The sequence below is a fragment of the Apium graveolens genome, chromosome 5 (assembly GCF_009905375.1).
Source record: "Apium graveolens cultivar Ventura chromosome 5, ASM990537v1, whole genome shotgun sequence".
Taxonomy (NCBI): domain Eukaryota; kingdom Viridiplantae; phylum Streptophyta; class Magnoliopsida; order Apiales; family Apiaceae; genus Apium; species Apium graveolens.
The window spans coordinates 179,221,226-179,231,971 of NC_133651.1; the positions used below are offsets into that span (position 1 = coordinate 179,221,226).

General features: G+C 36.5%; 2 protein-coding genes across 2 annotated transcripts; both read right to left on the reverse strand.

Annotated features, from left to right (window-relative positions):
* Positions 1 to 417: 417 nt before the first annotated feature.
* Positions 418 to 1,158, reverse strand: LOC141660491 (uncharacterized). The gene has a single exon (XM_074467476.1). The coding sequence runs from the start codon at positions 1,156 to 1,158 to the stop codon at positions 418 to 420; it is 741 nt and encodes a 246-aa protein (XP_074323577.1).
* Positions 1,159 to 1,203: 45 nt separating this feature from the next.
* LOC141660492 (uncharacterized) lies at positions 1,204 to 3,447 on the reverse strand. Its single transcript, XM_074467478.1, has 8 exons — positions 3,282 to 3,447; positions 2,925 to 3,177; positions 2,735 to 2,839; positions 2,375 to 2,666; positions 2,206 to 2,267; positions 1,814 to 2,145; positions 1,483 to 1,710; positions 1,204 to 1,400 (listed from the first exon to the last, which is right to left on the reverse strand). The coding sequence occupies exons 1-8, from the start codon at positions 3,445 to 3,447 to the stop codon at positions 1,204 to 1,206; spliced, it is 1,635 nt and encodes a 544-aa protein (XP_074323579.1).
* Positions 3,448 to 10,746: the final 7,299 nt, after the last annotated feature.

Below are 10,746 nucleotides of genomic sequence, written 5' to 3' on the forward strand. Positions count from 1 at the left end.
GAAATAAAGATTTCAGTTACAAAATACTCATGGTCAAACAATTATAATAAGTTAGTTAAATCAAATATTATCACAATTTAGGAAGGTTGTAGAAAACTTCTTCAAACATAACATTTGATGTTATATTTGTGCTTTTCCCATTATCGTCATCAATAATAATATGTAGTCCTTCTGGAGATGTAACACGGGATATTGCAACGTATAACTGACCATGAGAGAATACGGGCCGAGGAAGATACAATCCAACTGTGTCCAATGATTGACCTTGGCTCTTGTTCACAGTCATGGAAAAACATAGTTGGAGAGGAAATTGTGTTCTTTTAAATTCAAATGGCCAATTTGTGTCTGTTGGGACCATATCGATTCTTGGAATTAGATGTTTCGTACCAACTTGAGATCCACAGATAATTTGACATTCTATACTATTTTTTTGCAGCCAGTAACAATCATCCTTGTACCATTGCATAGACTAATAATCTGATTTAAATTCCTCATCAACATAACAACAGCTCCAACCTTTACTTTCAACTCATGTTTAGGCATACATGGCATATTTATGGAGTTCAGGTACTCAACTGGAAATGACGAATTAAAGTCATTCTCATCAACACCCCTGTCTTCAATTGAATCTTGGCTGAGATAAGTATGCATATTACCCAGAACTCTTTCAAGAATCTGTGCATTGATGTCATCAACTACAACGTTTGTTGGAGTCAAAATAGATCTCGATCTCAGATACTCCTGTGAAAGCAAGTTATTCTGAAAATCTGGATATATAATGTCAATTAGGGTTTTAATGGGACTTTTCAAGGGACTCTTGACAATATATTCATCAGGAACTACAAACTCAGTTTCAACATCTGCACGATGAGTATCAATGCATTCAACTTTTCCGTCTCCAATCTCAAGTTGCCATTTACTAAAGTCAGCTATTACTTTATTTCTAACTTCAGAATTACCTGAATGTAATCTCATGTTCTGACTGAGAAGAAAGACCCTGCAAGATTTCCAAAGCCGGGATTTGTTAAATGATGCATTCACTATTTCAGCCCTTCCAGCCTTAGGCAGAACAGGTAATATCTGTCGAAAATCGCCTCCAAAAACAACTGTAATACCACCAAAGGGTCTTTTTCCTCGTTCTACATCAACGGCAACCATTATGTCTCGCAAGCTTCTGTCCACGGCTTCAAATGCATAGCGATGCTACATTGGAGCTTCTTCCCATATTATAAGACTCGTGTGTTGCATCAACTCTGCAATGTCTATACCATGTTTTATTCCAGCAATAGGATTCTGATCTAATTTAAGCGGTATTTTAAACCTAGAATGAGCTGTTCGGCCACCAGGAAGAAGTGTAGCAGCAATTACTGAGCCTGCAACATGAAGAACAATCTTTCCTTCTGATCGAAAACGTGAACAAAGAGTTTGCTAAAGAAACGTTTTACCGCATCCACCGCTCCCGTAAACAAAAAAATATTCCACCTTTATTTTTGTTTACATTATCAACAACTGCATTATATACATCTAGCTGCCTTGAGTTCAGATTTTTATGAGCTTTGTCATGATTAAGTCTCAGTTCTTCTTTATTGTAGCTAGTTTCCTCAACAATAAGACAATTGACAAAAGTGTGGAAAAATCGTTCGTCAGGAAATGGCATCATATGAAAATCTCTTAAGGACTTACCAACATCATTTAACAACTTTTCAATCTCTGCACAAAAAAAAATGGTTAATGTTCCGACATCTAAATAAAAATAATAAAAATAATACTACAAAGTAACAAACGTATCATGTATTTAATACTGATCACACACCTGCTAAAGCATAGTTCTGGATTTCATACTCGGACAGTGTTAAATGAATGTTATCTGAAATCTTATGCCTAATATAAAGAACATCGCCTGACAATGCTGGCCAGTGTTTTTCCCATAGCGCAAGCGGATCAGACACTGAACAATATGCCAGTATGTTAACAAACATAGCCCGAATTTGGGTTGGCATAGCTGAGAATACATTTTCTTCCAAAGCATCATGCCATTGCTTGTCATTATTCAACAGACCAAGAGCACCACATGCTTCCTTAAATGTATCATATGTAGTTCCATCAATAGTACGCAACTGAGAGAAAGATAAAGCACCTTTACATCTAAGTAACAACATTCGAAGATACAATAATTCACCAGTTATTGCATGAACCTATGCTAACCTCCCAACCACATCACCTCTTTGTCTAAGCTTCCATTTAGCAGTTTTCTTTATCCATGTAAACTGGGTGGGAAAGTCAGAATACGTAATATTTCGAGCTTGTGGAAATTCACTGTTAGCTACAACCAAGCCTCTAGTTTACTTTTTTTGGAAGTCGCGTTATTGCACACATTCTCCAAATCTGCAGAACTTTGAAAATTCAAGTACTTTTGACCGGGCAAATGTATTGGTAAGTGTTCAACACTTGGGGAACGATGGTGAATGTCAAACCCAAAAATCCTCCATGATGCCTCAGATGCACAAACATATCTACCATCAAGAAAATTCTTTACCTCATCCAAATTCTTCACGGATCTTGCAGTTTGTTCACTCCCTGATTTGTTACTTTTCTTCTTCAACAACATTGTAGCAGTGTCATGACCCTTTAAACAGTACTTGAAGAGATATTTCAACGATCTTGAACTGTTGCAAATTTCCAGATTTATATGACACTGAAACCGCAATAAAAGATCTCGATTGTATGGAACTACATATAGATTGTCAAGGTTGATCCTTTTTTGTTGATAACTCTACCAGTGTTACGCCTCCGATAAACAGGAAAACCATAATCGTCAAAATAGGTATTACCATTAAACCTGCAAAACAAAACATTACATGCGTCGAGATTAATAATAAAATAGACTTATTACAGAACATATGTATCATTCTATTTATTCACACCTCTTTAGGAAATGACGCATGCATTTTCCTTGAACCATACATGGAGATGTGTATAAGTCTTTACCACAGGGTCCATGCATCATGTAGTTTTTAACAGCTTCATATGCTATTGGATCAGAATTCTTATCTGGTATTTCAGCAGAAACCAACTGGTCAACCTTTTCAATAGAATTAGGTCTACTTTCAGGGCTCAGCCAGATTAGCATATGCACGTGTGGCAAACCACGCTTCTGGAATTCAATTACATGCATAACTGTGCAAAACATAAGTAAAGAAAATATTAAATCTATGCATGTGTGTAGATATGATTAAAAAAATTAAATGTAAAATTGTCGGTGTCCAGAAAAATAAATTTACCTCCTATACACATTCCAAAGTAGTTCTTCTTTTTAATCAAATCTAATAGCTGATCAAGCTTCAGTTTAAACACGTGAGAAACAATATCTGGTGCATCAACAGGATCAACATTGGGCAACAATTTAAGCATTTCTTGTATCTCTGGCCACTTTGAGTTGCAAGTCATGGTGAGAAATTAGGATGGATGACCAATTACACGACATTTCGCCATGGAATCCTTAAAGTATTGAGACATGTATCGTTGGGATTCAGTGAATGAAGCAGGAAGTATAACAACTTTTCCAACATGCATTGGATGATGGTCTCCTTGTTAGGTCACACACTGTAGAGGGGGTGAATACAGTGTAAAATACAATCAAATCGAACTTTTAATATTTCAAGTAACAGAAAACAAACTTTATTGAAACAATAAACTCTGTTACAGTATGGAACTGTTACCTCTCAGTGATGAACAAATATCACGAGAGCTGTTAGGGTTACAATGAATAATCTTCTCGAATATGATAACACTTATAGTGTAAACCCTATGTCTGTGTTTATATACTACACAGTTACAAGATAATCGCTAATTGATATGGAATATAATTCTGCTTCCTAAAATATATCAATCAGATATCTTTTCTTCCAAGTATTCCATTCTTCACGGAACTCCTTCTTCATGCATATCTCTTCTTATGTTTATCTCGATCTTCTTTCCTTTAATCAGCTACTGTCCTTATCTGAACGTCCTTCAGAACTTAAGTTCTAATATCCATCTTCTGATGATTATCTCCTGATAATATAAGTACTGATATCCTTAAGTCCTGACTTCCAGTAAGTACTGATTTATCCTGTTTACGTAAGATCTGAAAACTAAACATAAATCATATTAGCCATGACATTATCAAATATATCTAACAATCTCCCCCAACTTGTAAATTAGCATAATATACAAGTTTAACAGATATTTGATGATGTCAAAAACATTAAGTACAAATGCATGAGAATTAGACTAGATAACTACAACTTACAGTCCTTAAAGCTTTACCAATATTTAACTTCTGATAACAGCTTCAGTCTGTACAAATATCAGAATTTAAGCAGTTGTAGATATTGACTTGGCTTCATCTTCTGATCTCTCTGATGTCAGGAGTTTTTCTAAGATAGTTCTTCAACAAACATCTCTCAGCATATCTAAGTTCATCAATCATCCTCCTTTTAGCATCTTTAAGCTCTGCATTATCTTCACCAATTTGAAAGATTGCAGCCCTAAGATCATTAATCTTTGCTTTTCTTATATCCTGATCCAGTCTGATCAAGTAAGCTTTATCAGACTCAAGATTGAATTCCACAGCCCTGTAACCTAGAAAGGTAGTTATAATCTTAGCAGTGTTGGGCTTCATTTCAACTATATCACCCTTGTGATCTCTGTACTTTGGAACATATGTGCTGTCAGACTTAACAGAATAAAGCCTTTTCTGTCTCTGAATCTGATCCTTTAAATAGTTTGCAGCACTTCCTATCAATCTGTCATCCACTTGAAGTAAGAATAGTACATGCTCCAATTCTTCAAAATACTTCAATGGAATGGCATTTTGCCTTATATAATAAACCCTACCATCTGTCATGAAGTACAACAAGATGTGTTCTTTCAAGTAGGTATGGTAAACCATTTGTACAGATTCTAGTTGATTCAATCTCTCAGGAGTTGCTCCAATACTTGGTTCACTCAAGGAAGTTGGATCATTGGTAGTGTTCTGTATTCTTCTTTCATCAGCACTTCCCAATCCAGTTTTATCTCTTGCTTCCTTTCCAGTAACTAATCTTGCTTCAAAACCACTTGCAGCAGTCTTCAGAGGTTGAGTCTGTTTTGCCTTAGTGAATCCTGGTAGGAGTGTCTTTGGTCTATCTTCTGATATCAAGTTAACTTGAGCTGTATCAGAGGTTACTTGCTTCTTTGGAATATCAGAACTTACAGTTTCTTGACTCTGAACAACTTGATCCATGTCAGAGGTTGTTTTAAGAACTTTTCTTGAAGTCAGAGCAAGATCATCCTTTTCATCAGTGATTTCTTCATTCTCAGGAGGCACATAAACCTTGATAGGTTCACCAACCTTTTCTTTACCCTTGGATCTTGGATCTATCTGCGGTTGTGACTTAGCCAATGTTGCTTCAGTATATGTCCTTTCTTTTATCACAATGCCTTTGAGTTTTGGAAGTGTCTTTTTACCAGAAGCTTCAGAATTAGATGTGACTTTTTCTGATTTTAGTCTGGCTTCTTCTTCCATTAAACTCTCCAAGTCCATTCCTGGATTTTCCTGAAGAAATAACTGTCTTGACATTTCTTCATCAAGATCTAAAAGTTCATCAGAACTTATCCTTTTACCAGTAGCAGAACTAATTCTTTTCCCAGTATCAGAACTTGTCCTGTGACTTGTGATTTCAGCTTTTCTTGATGAGAAACCTCTACCTTGACTATGACCTCTACCCATTCCAGAGTTTCCTTGATCATCCTTTTCATCATCCTTCCCTTTCAGTGTCTTGTCAGTCTTGCATTTGGACTTAATCACTTTCTCCCCCGTTTTGGCATCAGCAGGTAGTAGAAGAGAGACAAGCAATTCCACTGAGGCTTAGATTTCAGTAAGTTGAGATTGCTGAGAAGCTTGATTTTTCAGAATATCATCAATCTGAGCTTGTTGTGTGTCTTGAGTCTTCTCAACATAAGCAATCCTGTCAAAGGTAGGTTGGAAGAACTTTTTCTTATCAATCTTGTGAACTTGTTCTTGCTTCATTAGTTCTTCCCTTAAGAGATGTAACTCTGCATGAGTATGTGAATGAAGACCTTGTAAATGTTTAGTACTCAATGCAGTGACTCTAGGCTGTGTTTTGAAATCATCAGTATTTAACATCTCATCAGCTTTTGTCAATTGCTCAGCAAGATGCTTTGCAGTTGGAACAAAGGTGACTGAGTTCCATTCCTTAGTCCACTCCTGTCCTGCAGGAGTTTCACTCCAAGGCATTGGTGCCTCTCTGGTAACAAACTTCTGAACAAGTTCTGACTTAAGAATAGTTTGTTGAGGAGCATGTCCTGAAGGACCTGCTTCATCAGCATTTGCATTTGGAGCAGCATCACCAGTATCTCCAGCATTTGCAGCATCAGAACTTAAAGAATCAATATCTTCTGATAAAACAACAGTGTGAGTAGCAATGGAGGCTTCAGCATCCTCTAATTGCTGATCTGGTTCTAAGTTCTGATCAACAGCCATATCCTGATGCTCACCTATATTCTGATCATCAGCATCTAGATGCAGAGAAGGTGTAGTAGATAACTCTGGAGTTTGTACAGCATCAGTAACAGGTGTTGTTGATGGATTAGTTGTTGTTGGAGCTTCTAAGAGAATTACTTCAGGCACAACCAAGGTCTGAACATCAATATCAGCACTTATGCCTGGATCAACAGGAGATACAGATGGTGTGTTGACCTTTTCAGAAACAGCTTCCTGATATGGAGTGGATGAAGAAGAAGTGACTTTAGCAAATTCCTTTTCTTGTGAGATCAGAGATTCCTGATCCCCTTCCTTAGCTGCTGCTTCTTCATCATCTGAAACTGGCCTTTTTGCCCTCTGTTTCTTGTATCCCTTTGTAGATATGGATTCCTTGAGAGTGTCAGGGACAGTCATTCTTCTAAGCCTCTTGAGAAACCTAGATCCCCCAATTCCAGAATCCTTCTGAGAAGTCACTTTCTCAGCTTCTTTAACAACAGGTTCTGAAGAAGGAACCTTTTCCTCAGTATCAGATTCATCTCTCAAAGCAATCCTCCTTCTCTTTTGAGGTGTTTGAGGAACAGTCTTTGTCCTCTTAGATTTGGAAGATGAAGGCTTCACAGTATGTGCTGAGGATGAGGGTTGAACTGTCTGTGAAGTGGAGAGATAGGATTTGATATATTGCCTGAGGGTTGGTTGAGTAGAATGAGTGGTGGGTGCTGATGGTTGTGGTGTTTGAGAGGTTGATGTTGGTTGGACATCAGAATAAACAGATCTATAAGTATCAGGATCAGCATTTACTAAGTTCTATTTTACAGACTGAGGAATCTGTAAAGGTCTAACCACTGATTTCTTAGTGTCAGCATTTATCAGGTCATTAAAGTAGCGTTTTACAACCTTAAAAGGTGGAGTTGAGGAACTGACTAATTGAGGTTCATCAGTACAAAAAGTATATATAAGTTGACAGAATCTAGCAAAGTAAACAACATTCCTATCCTCTGTCATCCTATCCCCAATAAAACCAATTATTGCAGTTGCAAAATCAAAATGAGTTTGGTTTATAATAGCATACCCGATGTGCTGACTCATTATAGGAATAGCATCAAAATTCGAACACTTGTTCCCAAAAGCTTTAGTGATGCAGTCGAAGAAGAAGCTCCATTCCCTCCTGATATGAGCCTGTTTCAACTGCCCAAGCTTTGCTAAACTCTGTTCATACCCCAAACTGGCCATTAACTCCTGAAGAGCTGATTCCTCTGGAATTGAAAAAGTACATCCTTCTGGGAGATGTAGAGCCTTGCGTATTGTACCAGGAGTGACTGCATATGAAGAATCACCCACTTCGAAAACAATACCGGGAGTTCCATGTGTACCACCATTATCAAATTGCCCAGTCCGCCAAAATATCAGAACTTGTTGGCTCAAAAAGACTGAAGGCTGGGTCAATGCATACCCAATCTCACTGTGTGCAAGAAGATCTTGCACAAAATGCAATTCAGATGGAGCTTCAGCATGATCAAGAATTGCAACATAGTTGTTTAGAACAAATTTAGCTCCATCAATGATTAAATCCTTTGGTGCCATGAGAAAAATTGATATTTAAGAGTGCCTGTTAGGTGTTTGATAAAATATCTGTATGAAAAACCAACGTGAGAAGAAGAAAGAGAGTAAAATCAAGTAGAGAGAAAAAGTATGAAAGGAAATAAAAGATTAAAAAATCCTCTCTCTGTCTTACTTATACTCTTAAAAAAAATGTTACCGTTGGACACCTGTCAGACATGCAGTAATAACGGATAGTTACTGGGCGCGAGAAAACAATAATCATTACTTACCCACTTGTAGTTTTTCAAGGAGAAACCGTTCCACTTACCCATTTATTCCATTAATCAAGGTGAAACAGTTTTAATTCAGAATTGAAACCGTTCCCACTTATTTAATTATTGTTCACTGCAACATCAATATTCTGATAAAAGAAAATCAGAACTTAAATTAAAACAGAAATTATATGGTCATCAGAATATGAATATGTATCAGGATTTAACAATGCATTAAAATATCTCAGAGATAAGATCTTGAAACAAAAACAAAGTTCATTAATATATCAAGAAAATACATTCATGAAATTTAAATTACATCAGAACTTGTACAAGATTTCCCTAAGCTGCTAAACCTAACGTCAACAGCCTTTGTCCTAGCTCAAGAAGCAGGACAAGGCTGATGATGAAGAAAAACAGGAAGAAGAAAATAAATCATTTCTTCTTCCTACTCTCGACAAATAGAATGGCGAGTCGAATGATTCGCTCTTGCTGGCGGAGAGCTTCCAGCCTTTCCTCCTCCAATCGCTCCAGATGGCGATGGTAATCCATATAGAAGAACAGGAGGTGGGTGAGTACCTCCTGGGGAACAGAGTCCCATATCTCATCAGGAATGGCAGTGACGTGACATTCCTGCTGCCAATCGGCACAGCGCAGCTCCATGTTGAAGGTTTCGTAGTTCAAAAACATATTGTATCTGACCATGGTGTTTTTGATAGAAAAAGTATGAAGATGAGTTTGTGAGAAAAGATTTGATGGGAAGGCTGAAGTGAAGTGGTTTCTTATATAGGCAGGAGAAAGCCAGGGGACGCAAAGAAATTTAATGCTGACAGGTAGAATTAATTTTACCTCATCTCCCCAGACTTGGAAAAAGAAAAACATTCATTGGAAAGGGAAAACATGATTTAATGCGCACAAGAAGCAAGTAAAATTTGACTGTTCAAGTACGAGTACCACTATCCCTAACCATAGTGACTATTAATCTTCCACTTCAACATATTCAGGTTTAAACTGAGACTGTTTCCAAATTTTATCCACAAATAAGTCAAGTAAAGAATCATACGTTAATATCAGAACTTAGACTTATATCAGAACTTAACAGTCATCAGAACATAATTTCTTAACTCGAAAAAGAAATGCCTATCTTAGTAAGTCCTCTCATAAATTCTGATTTATATTCTTCAGAACTTAATCATCAGAATATGTAATCAGAACTTGTCCTCAATATGTGTGCAATGTGACACAATGGCTGTTCATCTAAAACAACATAGATCACCACAGTGATTTTCATCATTCATATGGAGTGATTAGTGTGTGCATTAAGCTAAATATCAGAAAAAGAGTAAAGTCTGATTCACTTCAGTACATCTTAAAAATAAGGCATAACTAAAACTTTGTTAAAGAGCTATCATTATCCTGAAACCTACTGATGAATGAGTTCATGCTTGAGTCCACCTCAACTATTGTGTGCTGATTTTGTGCATCTTTTTAAATTCCTTTTTACAGTGGCTTCTCAGTGTAAGTGAGTCACGACTGCTTATCAGAATTTATGCTATTATCAGAGTATTTCTCCAGTAATCATAGAGTGTGAAAAGTCACCAAGAAAATATTTTATTTGTTTTTCTGATGCATATTACTTAATACCAGCAATGCACTTGGGTCTTCCCTTCCACATTTTTACTCTAGATCTCAAAGGAGTACCTGATTTTTAATCCTTGTTTCATTTTTTTTTCTTTTGATAAGTGAGTTTTATCAGCACTTAGTACATTCAACAGATTTACTAGCATCAGAACTTAACAAATGAGTAGCATTATTCTAGTTTGTGACTTAGTAATAAGATAGACAGAGTAAACTCAACTAAGCTCAATTATCAGAATTTGCTTGTGTCAATAGATTTCCACAGAAATAATTACTTCTTACATGGGATCCCTTGTTTATTGAAGACTACTAGTTCAACATCTAGCACAGTTATCCTCATAGGATTAAATAGTTACTTAAACAGACATATCAATTATCAGAGTTTAGAAACATATATCATACAACAGTCAGTACTTAAACACATTTTTCAATTAAGCACAGAATACACAAAGAGATTAAATTCTGTAAATACTGATCATAAAGTCTGATGCAACAGAACAAAACTAAGCAGATTTAGAGAAAGAACCTGAAACCAGTCCAAGTTCATTTACCAATCTTGTAAAGGTAGCTTCACACAATGGTTTTGTGAAGATATCTGCTAGTTGTTGATCTGTTGGAACAAAGTACAACTCCACTGTACCTTCATCTACATGTTCCCTGATGAAGTGGTACCTGATGCTGATGTGATTAGTCATAGAGTGTTGAACTGGATTACATGTCATAGCAATAGCACTTTGATTATCACAGTAAATAGGGATTTTGAAATATGTT

Excerpts from the sequence above, each read along its gene's own strand:
- LOC141660491 (XM_074467476.1), bottom strand. The coding sequence starts at position 1,158 with ATGGTTGCCGTTGATGTAGAACGAGGAAAAAGACCCTTTGGTGGTATT.
- LOC141660492 (XM_074467478.1), bottom strand. The coding sequence starts at position 3,447 with ATGACTTGCAACTCAAAGTGGCCAGAGATACAAGAAATGCTTAAATTG. Across the intron at positions 2,840-2,924 it reads ATGCGTCATTTCCTAAAGAG|GTTTAATGGTAATACCTATT; the intron begins GTGTGAATAAAT and ends TTTGTTTTGCAG. Across the intron at positions 2,268-2,374 it reads GTTCTGCAGATTTGGAGAAT|TTTACATGGATAAAGAAAAC; the intron begins GTGTGCAATAAC and ends TTTCCCACCCAG.